General features: G+C 42.8%; 1 protein-coding gene, 2 long non-coding RNA genes and 1 pseudogene across 4 annotated transcripts in view; 1 reads left to right on the top strand and 3 right to left on the bottom strand.

Moving 5' to 3' along the window:
- Positions 1 to 1530: 1530 nt before the first annotated feature.
- On the bottom strand, positions 1531 to 7606 carry LOC311444206. The gene is made up of 3 exons (XR_014697727.1): positions 7511 to 7606; positions 5896 to 6105; positions 1531 to 2529 (listed from the first exon to the last, which is right to left on the bottom strand). It is a non-coding gene; the product is annotated as an uncharacterized lncRNA (long non-coding RNA).
- Positions 4718 to 5675, bottom strand: LOC311443665 (voltage-gated potassium channel KCNC1-like; annotated as a pseudogene). Its single transcript has 2 exons — positions 5613 to 5675; positions 4718 to 5518 (listed from the first exon to the last, which is right to left on the bottom strand). The product of its transcript is annotated as a voltage-gated potassium channel KCNC1-like (transcript).
- A 230-nt stretch (positions 7607 to 7836) lies between the features above and the next one.
- Positions 7837 to 9530, bottom strand: LOC311443668. Its single transcript, XR_014697391.1, has 2 exons — positions 8559 to 9530; positions 7837 to 8151 (listed from the first exon to the last, which is right to left on the bottom strand). It is a non-coding gene; the product is annotated as an uncharacterized lncRNA (long non-coding RNA).
- Positions 9531 to 9540: 10 nt separating this feature from the next.
- The window catches only part of LAS1L (LAS1 like ribosome biogenesis factor), a 29209-nt gene continuing 24911 nt past the window's right edge, over positions 9541 to 13838 (top strand). The window contains exons 1-5 of the mRNA XM_084533998.1: positions 9541 to 9698; positions 10340 to 10465; positions 10652 to 10721; positions 11821 to 11902; positions 13118 to 13333. Of these exons, the coding sequence (XP_084390124.1) occupies positions 9625 to 9698; positions 10340 to 10465; positions 10652 to 10721; positions 11821 to 11902; positions 13118 to 13333 (568 nt within the window). The 5' untranslated portion in view covers positions 9541 to 9624. The remainder of the gene's footprint in view (positions 9699 to 10339; positions 10466 to 10651; positions 10722 to 11820; positions 11903 to 13117; positions 13334 to 13838) is intronic.

Here is a 13838-nt window from a genome sequence, read left to right as displayed (position 1 = left end):
ATTCATCTCGCAACTTCTGCAACTGTCTCAGAAGACATAAGATCAAATTGCATCAGCTAACTTGCTGCCACTCTGTGGTGAAAGGGGTGGGGAGGTGTAGCATGAAATCATCTGGAAACTGATGTAAGAAAAGGGTGTGGGACATAACATGCTTGCCTGCCTTGGTCAGGCTACCAGCTGCAGCTTCAGCAGAGCCTCACTTTGTTGTTCCCTCTCAAAGGCTGACTTGAGCAAGAAAACTGGTAACCAGGATGGCTCATTTTGCCTTGGTGCAGAAGGCTTTATTCTTCTTTTCTCTGTTGCTCCTGATGAGTGGACAACACTAAGCTTGAAGTGGTTGGCTGGAACATGAAGCAGCCACAAAACACAAACTGTTACAAAACCAGTTTGGAAATCAGGATCAGATGAAAGTGTCAAAGGATGGGGGAGTCTAGAAGACCTTATGACTATGAATTTATTTATTGTGCATGCCATCATAAACACCTTGGTCCTTAGCCCACTGTAAGACAATTTAGGTTATATATATATATATATTTAAGTGAAAGAGGAAAGAGTTTTGAAATAGGATAAGAAAGCAAGCACTGGGGATGAATGTGGCAACCTAGGAAGACAGTGACTTCTAAATGCAGAGTGCATGGCATGGCTGGTTAAGGAAATCACCCACCTAAAAATAATGTCAGGGAGTCCACTACAGTCCATTGCCATCCAGACATGCCCATTGCACTGAGAATGATCACATTGCGTACCTAGTATGTACATCCATGTGATAGTCTGAAGGTAAGGTAAGGGAAAAACAGACCTTGTGGACGTTCAAAGTTCTTTGTAGTTCAGTTTTATTCTCCTCCCATTGCTCCCATCTACTTCTAGATCACCTGTGGCCTGAGATGTGACATCCCACTCCCATCTAAGCACCACAAATGAGATTACAAACCTGATCAGAGATTAAAAGCTGAACAGCTTCCCAGCATGGCCAGAGGGTAGACCATAGAGGTGGCTGAGCCTCAGTACTTTTCCTTTGTTGGACTAAGAAGCCATTCAGGGAATTGTCTCACAGACTGCCCTTATGGTGGATGACAACAGCAGGCACCTTACCAGTCAAACACAACTGCTCACAGTGCAACTAAGAAGTTCCACGAGAGAGAGGAGCATAGTCTACAGAGGGGAAGAGTCATCTGCTTTAGCAAATCTGTATTGCCAACAGCTAGCCATTTTTTCCCATCACCTTTGCACTGCCTGTAGCTGGTGTTGATGAGTTTCTCAGTAACAGGCAACTCCTCATCTTTCCATGCTGAGGAGCAGTGGGGACATGAAAGGAGAAGGAGCTGTATCTATTTCATGCTCAGCACAAGTTAGCAACACTGGTCAGCATGTGAAAGGGAATTTTCTACTGTGAAATCCAACACCAGGTTGTTTTGAAGGAACATGCTGTTTCTACTGATATTCTCCCCTCTCACCCTCCCAAAATATATATTATTTTTCTGATCAATAAATATGGACGGGTTTTGATGAGCCCAAAATGCCTCATTACACTTTTCTTATTTGGAATATCATGTCTTTATTAATATATTATTGTATTTGTATGTTAACAACATGTGAGCATTTCCTCTTGTTTTGCCTTTATTGCAATCAAGTGGCTTTACCTAATCAAAATTAGAAAAATAGATACTATCAAAGTGAAATGTTTTATGGTTTATATATTAGTAATATATAGAAACCTGCTTTTTCAAATTATCTGCTGATTGGACAAACCTCAAAAGAGACAACTCCAGCTTGTAGCCAAGATGATTATTTCTGTGTTTGTCACTTTGTAAATTGTCTAGATGATTATTCTCTGAAATTAACTACATAATTCATTGCACTGTTCTCTATGTTAATCATATTTTTAAGTCATTGTTTTTCTTATATACATAGTGCTTCAACTCTAAGATAATGAGATACTTTCCTCAAGGACACCATAATACCTACATTACTAAGATCATGAACAAGGCACTGAAATCTAACTAAAACTTGGCAGCTTAATAAATGACAATTTTCTGTATTCTTCTCTTTAACTGAAGAACAAATACCGATGAAGCAACTCTGCTTGCCACCAACAGCATGCAGGTTTTTTGAGCTATTCTTAAAATACATATTCTTCCTCAGTTAAACCAGCGCTAAATTCTCTGCAGGGATAGATCCAGGGGAACTACAGTGATCTCTATGTAGCTATCACATTGACTTTGACTTAACATTGCTGCTGTAAACTCCTGTTTTTATGACAAATAGGAGTAGACACTAACTGATGTGACAGGAAAGTACATTAGAACCTAAGTGGTGTTGTGTTACAGAGTGGTGAAATGCCCCATTCCGATGTGATGTTCGCATTGTGCTTCCTGTGCAGAAATGGGTCTGCAGTACATGTTTTGAGAGCACCCTCTCCTGGGGGCAGCGGTGAAAGCAGCTCTTCTCAGTTGTAGAAAATCTCTCATGTGAAGCGTCTGTTAAAAGATGCATGTACACCAGGAGGAGCAGGACAAACTCAGATCAGCACTGCACAAAACAAACCAAAAACAAACAAACAAACAAACAAAACAAAATACTGCAGCACTCTGAACCACCTCCTAAATTTGCACCCAGTACAGTGTAACTGTCCCAGTGGATTAGACTTGGATCCTTAAAATGGGGTCATTGCCTATGTTTATACCATGGATCATTTCCCAGACTGCAGAGAGCTCAAGATTAGGCTTGGTAAACCTCTGCTAAACTTTCGCTATTAATGTGAATTTCTAAGAAGACAACATGTGTCCATAGAAAACGGAACACCATTTTGATCCAATTAAGAATAATTCCTATGCAGCCGTACGCGTGACTTTGTCCTGTTGGCCCTCTCTAGTTGGTGCACAGCAGAGGTGAGTGGAGAACACCTAGAACTTCCTTCCGTTTCCAAGGTGTTTTCAGCTTCTCACGTGCTTCATGTTTAAATGCTTACAGTGTTTTTTCATTTTCTTTAGAAGAAAACTAATTCATTTTAATTGGATTGGAATAGGGGGAAATTACCTAGTGTTTCAATTAAAAAAAAATAAATATTTAAAATGTTATCCTGAACAGAAAAATCATACTATCAGAAAAAAAAAATAAAATATTGCAATTAAAATACAGCCTAAATGAAATTTAAACACAAAACTTATTGTACATAGCAGTTTTTACTTAACAAACAAAATAATCTTAACACTTCACCCTGCTGTATAAACAATGTGATGTAGGCTCTTTTCCATACCTCAACAATATTTGTTATTTCAAAACAAAACCTAGGTAACACTATCCAGTTAAAAGATAAAAATTAATAATTTATAGCTATGCCTTTATAAGGTAAATGACATTAAAACTGTACTGAGTACTGAAGATTATGTTCTTCTTCTTGAACAGGAAAAAAATATATATTTATATATCCACAGATATTTTGGTTAACAGCTCAGAGATTTTGTTACATTAAAAATCAAGTACTGAAATGAGTTGATCCACTGGAAATGGCCAATGAAATTTTGATCTCACTAAGGCCAAGAAAATGTTGCTATTGACTTCAGCTGAGCCAAAAATTTCTGCTGTTGGAGGGCTCCCTTGCTGCTACTCAAAAGCCACAGCATTTCCTGTGAGTGTGCAAAGCACATTATTGAACAGTGCTGGCTTTCAGGACCAAAGTCAGTTCAGCCTACTCCCTTCTTTACAATGGTGTGTGAGTGCAGGCAAATCAGATGTACTGGCTTCTTTACTACAAGGTAAAATGAGGAAACAGAACACTTAAAAAAAAAATAACCCCCCCAACCTCCTCCTCACTGTTAGAGCAGGACCCTTCACAGACCTTTTCAGCATGCAAAATGAGATTATGGCCTGTCAGGCAATGGAGAATACAGGTAGCATCAGGGGTTACATGCCAGCTGAGAGACTATGCTGTGGCCCCACATTATGGGACCGGGCTGTGTGAAGCACATTCAAGCTGTAGTGCAGCATCACAGCTTCTCCCCTCACAGCTAGATGAGAGAGTGCAACTGTGGCAGATAAAAGAGCATGTGATACACTACTGTATGGGAAAAACACATGGGATTCAACAGGTCTGATCAGCTGTGCATCATGTACTACAAAGTGATGCTTCACCCGTGGTTTGAAAATATGCTAAGGCAGCAACTAAGTGCAGTAAGAACTATACGCTCTCCCTTCCCACTAAAGTGAATAAGCTGTTGGGAATTGGCATACAGGACGTGGACATGTGCCCGTGGAACAATTGTTCGATTTGAGCTTGCCTTAAGCAACCAGAAGCAGGCCTTAGAAAATCTCAGGGCCTGCTGTAGTTGAGCAAACCAAGCTGCCAGAGTAACAGTGAGAAGCTCCCACGGCAATACTTCCCACATCGCCCAATTAAGGTGATAACAAAAATATTGTTACCAGCAGCTGGCCTCAAAGACTAGGTCTACGTGACCGCTAATCACAAGGGGGGTTGTTTTCTTGCAGGTGGGGTTGTTTTCTTATAGTTGTTTGTCTGAGTGCTTTTGACCAATAATCTTGTGTGGAACACTGTCCGCCCCTGTCAAGTTCACTATAAAAGTTAGGCTATTGGGGCAATAAAATGGAGCAGCATGATCTGACTCAACTGGTGTCTGTCGTGCTTTCGGCCATGCTTCGCAACAATAAGCCATGCTGAATCTTTATTGTTCCACGGCAAAGGGGAACAGAGGTTGTGATGTCAGTGGTGTTGATGCTTCTTGATTCTTTTCAGGTTCCGTTTGAAGATAGCAATGTCGTAAGAGTTTTTAAACTTCACCAGGAAAATGGGGATTGAATGATGATAGTTAACATGACAAATACTGCAGCTAAGGCTGCTGTCACTTGGCCAGCTGTGGTGAGAGGGATGACATCTCCATAGTCCACTGTAGTGAGTGTGATCAGTGCCCACCAGAAGCAACAATGAATGTCAGTGAAATGCAGCTTCTTTTTGTTTGATGGCTACCCAGCAACTCCCCATAGAAAAAGAGAGAGATAAAGAAGAGTGTCTGAAAGATCAAAATCATCAGCAGGATTCAAATCTCTCTGAGAATAGACTTGAGGGTGTAGCACAGAACTCTGAAGATCAATGCTGTTTCTATCAGGTTTGGTATCTCAGGAGTCTGAAGAAATGGACAATGCAAGCAAAGCCCAATCAAAACACCAGGCTTGTCATTCTCTGAATTTGCCCATCCACAAAGAGTTCAGTATAAACGGGGAAGAGGGAGAGGAAGTCAACCACATTCAAGAGATTTTGGAAGAACTTCCCGTCTGGACAGAAACAAAATTGCACAGAGAACTCAAAAGTAAACCAGAGGACACAGAAAAGCTCCAGATGAATGAAGTAGGCAGCCTGGTGGTAACAGGGCTCATAGTAGTTGTGGGAGACCTCAGCACTGCTAACAAAGGTGAAGTTAGCAGTAAAGAACTCAAATTGTGCCTTGGTCTCCTCACAGAATATGAGAATTCCAAAGATGAACAGCAGAGAAACAAAAGCCAGGCTCTGCAGAAGGAGGAAAGGGCATATGTACAATTAGTCCTACAAACAGTTATCGCGTAACTTCACAGCTCCACCACAACCCCATGATCCCCTCTACAGGCACAGTACAATTCCAGACAATCTTTTTCAAATCACCTGCTCGGCACTGTTTTGCACACATGAAATGTATTTTCTCCTTTCAAATTTGAAAAACCACAGAGAGGATTGGGTTCAAAGAAAAAATATACTTAACTCCTGTATCTGAATTTTGCACTGAGCAACCTTATGGCCAGACATCATAAACAAAGCAATAGCACAAGCATAATTCCCCTTTGATTCAGACTCTGAAAGCACATGAAGCATGTGAAATCTGTGCTAGTTCGGCCCTTCCTTCCATTTACCTCTATTACAGCCATCAAATTCTTCACATCTTTCTTGCTGTCCAGAGAGAGTAAGAATGAAAAACTCCTTTAAATTTAATCTCTGATACATCTCTGAGGATACGGAAGCAGGAACAGGTAGTCTGATCAAGTTTGATGCATCCTATCTGTTCCACAGCATTGCAGTATTTGGCTTTTACAGGCTTTGCATTGCAGTTGACTTCTGAAACCCTAAAAGAATTTGGAAAGAAAATGACACGATGTTCCTGTACTCTGTATAAGACCCCTTGATTGCAGTAAACAGCTTGTGATTTCAGAACATCCTTTATGCCAATGAAAAGTGCTACTCCATTTCCAGAGAATAGGGCCCTGCTCCAACTTCTGTCCCTGCCTCATACCTTCTGAGAGTTCACTTTCACTGCATGAGACACTGCAGGAGTTTGGCAACAAATGTCAAATCTGTTCCCTCAGCCTTACAGTTCTTCCGAGTAATGAAACTTCTGTTTCATTTTGACCTACCGAAGAACACAGCAGACTTTTGGGGGTGTGGGCATGAGGCTGAACTGACGTATTATTCAAAGATGGTATTTTAACAGAACTCATTCAGCTTTGCTGGACACTGAACTGCTTCAAATGCTGATGACTAAATCCATACACTAATGAAGTCTGAGCAACCTTCTTATTTTCCAGTTCCAGAATTTCTGTAGCACTTCTGTCCCATAATCTTCTATATTTAACAAATATTTTGTAATGGGCAGAATTTCTAGATTTTTTTTTCTATTGACTCACCTGGAGAAGCACATTCTGAACTATGCAATCAGGTATACTCATGTTAGTCCAAAATAGCATAGGCTTCATTAACTGCACTTGTGCTAGAATATAAAAGGAATTTTAGCTATCCAGTATAAGCAGAGAATGCTCATAAAAACCTGTTGAGGATGATTAACAATTCTGCAAACACGAACTTGCTTCTGAATATTGAATAAAAAGATTAAGCTACCCTAAAATCCAGACAGTCTTGGGGAAAGACAGAACCAATCTACAGAAGGGCCTGTAGCTACTCAAAACAATCCTCAGTACTGTTGAAAACAAGGGTCTGAAAGACACCTCATTTGGAAGAAAAGTCCGTTTGAGTATTTGTAACAAGCATATCCACCCAGTTTCTTTGGCGTCAGACATTCATTAAGCAAAACTGTTGATGGAAATTGCCTGTCCTCTTTCTCTTTCAACTTACTAACAGGTATTTAAACTCAAGAGGGTCACTGTTATTCAATATTTTCCTAGATATGGACTCCATACACTAAAGAACAATGGAGCAAGTAATCCTGGAAATCACTTCCATGCACGTGAGGGACAAGAAAGTCATCTGATGTTTTTGCTTCTCCTTCTGACTGACAAAAAAACAGGCAGACTTCACACCTCCTCAGCCTTCAAGCTAGGTAGCTGATTCCTGCAGAGAAAGACAGACTGTTCTTTTGATTTGTGGGATATTTTCTTGTAAAGAAATAAGATATCCAGAAGTCTGACCTGCATGGTTTAGCAGCTTCAACAAGTTTTGGCATTACCTGCTTGTATTCCATACGTTATATACGAAATGGGTGAATAGGCTAAAATCAGGATTACACATTACACTTACCTTTTCTGAATGTCAGGCTAGGTAAAAGTGTCCTTTTGTACATTGCTGTATGTTCTTCCTCAACAAGATAACATGCAAGAAGCTGAGGCACTAACTACAACATCAGTTTGCTCAGGATCATAAGGCCAGTTACATCCAGCAACAAAATCTAAGTCTACCCTTTCATCAGATCACAAAAGTTAAACATTTACATTCAAATAGAATGTTGTATTGTCACCCTTCACAATCATTTTTTACCTCTATATAGGCAGAAAATAGTTCTTTCAATTTTCTGCACAACTTGGTCTTATGTCAATGGGCAACATAAATATACAATAAAGCAAATATTTTCTTAGTACTTTTTAATTTCTGTGCTGCTAAAAATTACAGATTCAGCCATTCCCCAACTTAACCTCTCAAATACATTTAGAGAAGAGAAACAATGCAGCAGACAATGAAAAATTACCTACAAACTGTTTTTCAAAGAAAACGGTACACTGCAGAATTTTATATAAGTGCAGCCATAAAATCAAAGCTTTTACTAAAGAAGGGGGAGGTGAGTGGTCATCCCCTTATTTTGGAAAATCTATGCGTCTGTAGCCCATCCGTACAATGATGATTTTGACCTCCTGATGTACTCAGCTTAAGAAAGGGAAGTAAGTCTGGAAAAAAACCACAGGTGGATACATTAATCCAGGTTACATTACATAAACCATGACCTTTGATCAAACTCCAGAACACATCTAAAACCTGTATTTATAACACACACTATACAATTTATTATGGACCAATGCAGGAAAGAAGCTGTACTGCAATTAGAATTTTACTGTATCAGCACATGCCTTTGTTTATTACTGTCTCTGAGGAGCACTATCTTAAGAGTTCCCTATCTGCTTGTTTGGATGCAGGTCCCTATTCCCCAGGCATGCAAAATGATTTTCCAAAGTGCCAATTTTTCAAGTTACAGCTGCATGAAGAAGGCAAGGTGGCACTCTCAGGAAGGTACTATCTGAAAGAAAATATTAACAGAAATACTTTTTCTGTGATCTCATTTACAAAGCTTATTTACCACAGTAGTAGAAGGATTGGATTTTGGTCAATTTCTGCTGTAGCTCAACTTAATTTTTATCCACTTCTTTTGCTTAGGGTCTTTATTCTCCTTAGTAACAGAAAAAGAATCAATCTAACAAACAAACAAAAAAGGTCCTTTTTTATTATGATTACTAATTTAAAAAATGTTAAATTTAAATGACATCTAATATGATTTGACTCAGATCACACACCAAGCTCCTGGTAGGGCTGAAACCCCCCACATCTTGTGTGTAATACTCTGTATTTTCCAACGGGTCTTCCTAAGTAACCAGAACCTAAAGCTTAGCTTTGCTGCTGGCAACGTCGCTGCGATCAGCTCCCATGGGCTTCCAGTTCCAGCACGTTTTTCCCATCCCACCTTGCAGTTCTGTCTTCTCCTGACCTCTAACATAAGCGCGTTCCTGGGATGGCACAAACTGACCGACAAGAATCATAGAATAACAGAATTATAGAAGATCCTGAGTCCTGAGTTGGAAGGGACCCACAAGGACCATCGAGTCCAACTCCCGGCACCACACAGGTCTACCCAAAATTCAGACCATGTGACCAAGTGCACAGTCCAAACGCTTCCTAAACTCCGACAGGCTTCGTGCAGTGCCTGCTTCCCTGGGGAGACCGTTCCAGTGCGCAACAACCCTCTCGGTGAAGAACCTCTTCCTGATGTCCAGCCTGAACCTCCCCTGCCTCAGCTTGACACCATTCCCGCGGGTCCTATATCTGGTGACTAAGGAGAACAGATCGGCGTCACTGGTGCCTAGAGAGAACAGATCGGCGAGAGAAGAGGCGATTGAAAAAAAAAAAAACAAAACAACAAAAACAAACAAACAAACAAAACACGCCACACGACCCAGCGCCCGCCCGCCCGCAGCCCCCGGGCAGCCGGAAGCGGCGCGCCCCGCCCCGGGCCGGGGCGGCCGGAAGGCGGGCGGGGGGCGGGCGGCGGCATGGCGGGCGGGCGGTCGTGGCTGTCCGGGCCTCGCAGGCGGCTGAAGCCGCTGCGGACGGTGGTGGCGTGGAGGGGCAGGGCGGAGTGGGACCAGGTGATGGTGGGGCTGTACTGCGGGGACGGCCGCCTGCAGCAGGAGGCGCTGGACCGGGTCTCGGCCTGGAAGAGCCGGTACGGGCCGCGCGCCGGCGGGGAGCGGGAGCGGGGAGCCGTCGCTGCCTCCCGGGCCGCCCCCCGCGGTCCCTGAAGCGGCCGTGCGGGGCTGCGCGCCCCGGGCTGCTTCGGCACGGCCTGGCGGGGCCGGCCGAGGCGGCGTGCGCAACCGCGGGCGCCTCGTCCTGCGGGGCCCCTTCTCTGGCAGTCGCCTTCGGACACGCGGGTGGCGCCGGTAATAGCGCGGGGCCGCGGGCGCCGGGGAAGGCAGGAGCCCTGCGTGCCCGCAGCCTCCCGGACTCGTTCTGCTCGGGACGGCGCGCCGCGCTGAGCGCGTCCGGGGCCCCCGCGTCGTCTTAACTGTGCGTTGCCTCTGCTGCACCGTAAAGGAAGCCGGTCCAGTTACAGCGACTCGTGCTGTATGAGTGCCATGAGTGCTGATGTTTGGCACGTCAGTAGGTACTCATTTGACCTGCCTAGGAGCAGCTGTGTGATCGCTGTTCCAAATAAAAGTCTTCTGGAAGAAGCCTTAGTGTCTTTCTGCATACCTGTTCTCAGGCTGCTTAGTACCACAAAGCACAAAAAGTATTGTGAAGACTACCCTTTTTGTAGGGGGAGTGTATTCTTGCGAGGCTGCTCATCATTTCTTTAATTTCTAGGTATGGCCCCAAAATGCCTCTTGCAGTGGATTGTACTGCCGAACTGATTCGTTGCAAGGTTCTGGATTCATCTGGCAGACTGAGGTCACACGAGCTCATCCTGTCCTATGGTCTGGCCCTTGTAAGGTAGGACTCTGAAGGCCTACAAGGAAAAGAGAGATCTGGACAGAGAGCATTATTCAGCTGTCTCATTCCACTTTAGGTCTTTGGGACTCCATTGTTGTACAGTTTCTGGGGGATTTGACTCTGGGGTTCCAAGTTTCTTTGCAGCTTTTGATAAAGTTATTTATCTTTTCTGTAACCTGCATGCAGATTTGTCAACCTGATCACAGAAAGGAAACAGAAAATGGTCAGCATTCCGCTGAGACAATTAGCCATAGAGGTAAATATTCAATAAAAGTTAACCAATAACTTCTGTATATACAGGGAGCGTGGATGTTGGCTATTAATAACATCGGGAGGAGTTGTCAGGGTCATTCTTTCATAAGCAAAATAATGGATACAGATGCCTGTACTCTCCAACTGCAAAGCTCTGAAGGTGCTTGATGTTCTTTAAAGTCACATTAGGAGTAACAAAGGCTGGTGATGTTCACTAAAACATTTTGAATCCTGTGTGATTGAATTTTTACATGCAAATAGTCCCACTTGACGTATATGCCACCTATTTTTATTACTGAGAGATGGAAAAAGAGCTAAGTCTATAGTTTATAAATTCAACTCTTTGAGAACCAAGATAATGCATTAAAAGCACTTAGTTATATTTTCAGGCATTTTCATCTTGTTATTCTCAATTGTTTAAGGTGAGTTTCTGTTTGGAGGATGGAAGATTCAGGGTGTAGTGGTAACTTGAGTTCTTTTTCTGTCAGGTGCACTGAGCATCGTTTCTGGGTTTGAACAGCAAATATTGACAGGGATGAGCAGATAGTATTTGAGACTCCTAGATATGCAGCCTTGTCCAATGACTCTATATGCGAAAGGAGATTTTTTTTTTATTTGTTTTTTTAAAAAGGTGCTGCTACTCACTTCTTAACACTGATCAAACTTGCAAATAGAGACTTTAATTATTAAAAGTCAGTTATCCATGGGAAAAATGCAAATACAACTCACAGTGTATATGATCTGAGTATTTCATATGATGTGATCATATCTTCATTACAAACTGTCATCCAGCATGTTTCATCAGTTGAAATACAGTTTAACTGATTGATACATCGAGTTACACATAGTGCTTCTGACTGAAAAGACAGCTGTTGTTGCAAGAAAAGTTGAAAAATTTAAACCGCAAAATCCAGCGTTTGTATGGATGCTAGGCCCCAGGAGGACCGGGGTCAGAGAGGAGGGGTCTCAGCCCACCCTTGAAAGGGGAAGCTGAAGAAGTTGTTCTCACTCGGGAAGAGGTTGTCTGCAGCTTTGCAGAGCTGTGTATGGTTAGGCCCAATGCCATGGGAGTTGTGTGGTGATGCCTGTAGCTGCTTTTGCAGGTGGATATCCCCATCTGGGTCGTGGATCTGCGCCATGAGCTGACCCATGGGAAGCTGCCCCGCCTGGCTCTGTGCCGCAAGGGTGAGTGCCACTGTTGGAAGGTGTGGGAGGGCCTCGCCTGCAGTGCACTTAGGCAGCAGTGTCCCCTCAGGACGCATCACAGCTGGTACAGAGCCCTGAGGGAAGCAGCCCTCCCTACTGGGACCCTGCTGAGCAGGCTGCGGACTCATCCTTATGGGGAGCATTGTGGTGTGAAACACCTATGAGGGTGTGCTGCAGCCTTGTGGGGGTAGCTGAAGCGTGCCCATTGAGGAACGTGCAGAAGAGGAGGGGAAACCAAGGCCATGGAGGGGATGTTGCTCTTCACTTTCCCATGCCTTCTGTTGTTGGGAGAGGTGGGGCAGAATCCCAGTTTTTGGGAAGGGGAAAGTGCAACTGGATGTAGCCAATGTTAGGCTTTCAAAAAGGACTGGAGATTCTCTAACTCTGTTGGAAGGAATGACCTTCCATTTGATGGGGCAGGTGTTCAGAGATTTTCTCTTTCCCCTGAAAAAAATACTGGAAACAGTAGTTCAGCCCTAATGTTTCTTTACAGCACATAAAGTTCACATCAGGGAAGGAGGTGAATGCTTTTCCCGATGGTTTCAATGTACCCGAGACTGTTTTTAAAAAAAAAAAAAAAAAGCATTTTAGGGGGAGATGCAGTAGGTAACACAACCCTGAGTAAATGACCAGCTCATAGTCTATGAAGAAATTCCTGGGAATTTGGGGTTAAACACTGAGGAGGCAGAGAAATAACCTTCGGCAGGGTCCTAAATTGAATTTGGTAGCGAAATAGTGATGGGATTTTCTTTCTTTTAAGGGGTTTTTCTTTCCATTCTATCTAAGGTATGCCTACTGTAGTCTGCACCAAAAAAATACATTTTTGCTTTAGACGTTGTGTTGATAGCAGACCTATAAAAGAATTGACTTGTTTTCTCAGTAGAGTGCAACTGCTGGGACTTCGTTTCCACTTAAATGTGGTGTAGCTTCAGTAAGGAGTGTCCAATCTTTTTTGTTGCCAAAAAAGCAGTGGGTAGGTGTTACCAGGGCTGCAATACTGGATTGTGTGGGTTTTTGTTTTGGTTTGGTTTTCTAAACTCACTCACCTTTTCATTAATAGAATAGTATGTGATTTCAGGGTTTGTTAATGGTGTTCCTTTTCGCAATGCAAGTTAGCAATATGCCACCTGCGTTTTTTTGTTAAATGGGAAAGTAAACCTCACTGAGAAGAGAGTGTTTTATATTCTCCGTTAGGTTGTGATGTTGTGCTGGACTGGCTACGAAAGACATATTGGAGCCGTCAGTTGGGCAATAATTTGTGTGAAGAAAGTGAGGAGGAGGAGGAGGAAGAGGAAGAGGAGGAGGAAGAGGAGCAGGAAGCGATGGGAGCAAACACAGAATTGGACAATGACACATGGGAGGTTCAAACCCCACAGCATGAGGCCTGTCAGAAGCACAAGGAATTCCATGGTAGGTGTCCCTGGAACAATAGCAGATAAAAAGAATTAGATCTGTCCCATCCTAGCAAAACAGTGTCATCTTTGATCCCTGACAATGGATAAAGGTATACCTTCAGCTCACATTTTAGGATTGTTTTATGGATCTTGATGGATTCTGGGGTAACTGACTTTTCTGACCTAAGTTCACTGAATTAGTCACATAAAATCTTTTACTTTATTGAATATACAGTATTGTAATCAGTAACAGTAGTGACACAGGGATGGTTTAAGACCAAGCATTGTGAAAGTTAATTCTAGTGTCGTGACAGACATAATTTTGGGATTGAGATGGCTACCAAAAAAGTAGACTATGTGCCTTTTACAGACCTCAAAACATTATCAGATCATAACTTGAGCAGGAGCAGAATAAAGACAGTTCAGCTAGTTTCTATGTACTTAGCATGTAGGCAGGAAATCACTAGATGCCAGTAGTATGTTAAAAACAACAATAACAACAACAACAAACAACACACACA

Source organism: Aythya ferina (assembly GCF_964211825.1).
Source record: "Aythya ferina genome assembly, chromosome: 13".
NCBI classification, from domain to species: Eukaryota; Metazoa; Chordata; class Aves; order Anseriformes; family Anatidae; genus Aythya; species Aythya ferina.
The sequence above is the reverse complement of the archived record's forward strand: the minus strand, read 5'-3'. Positions and strand labels throughout refer to the sequence as shown.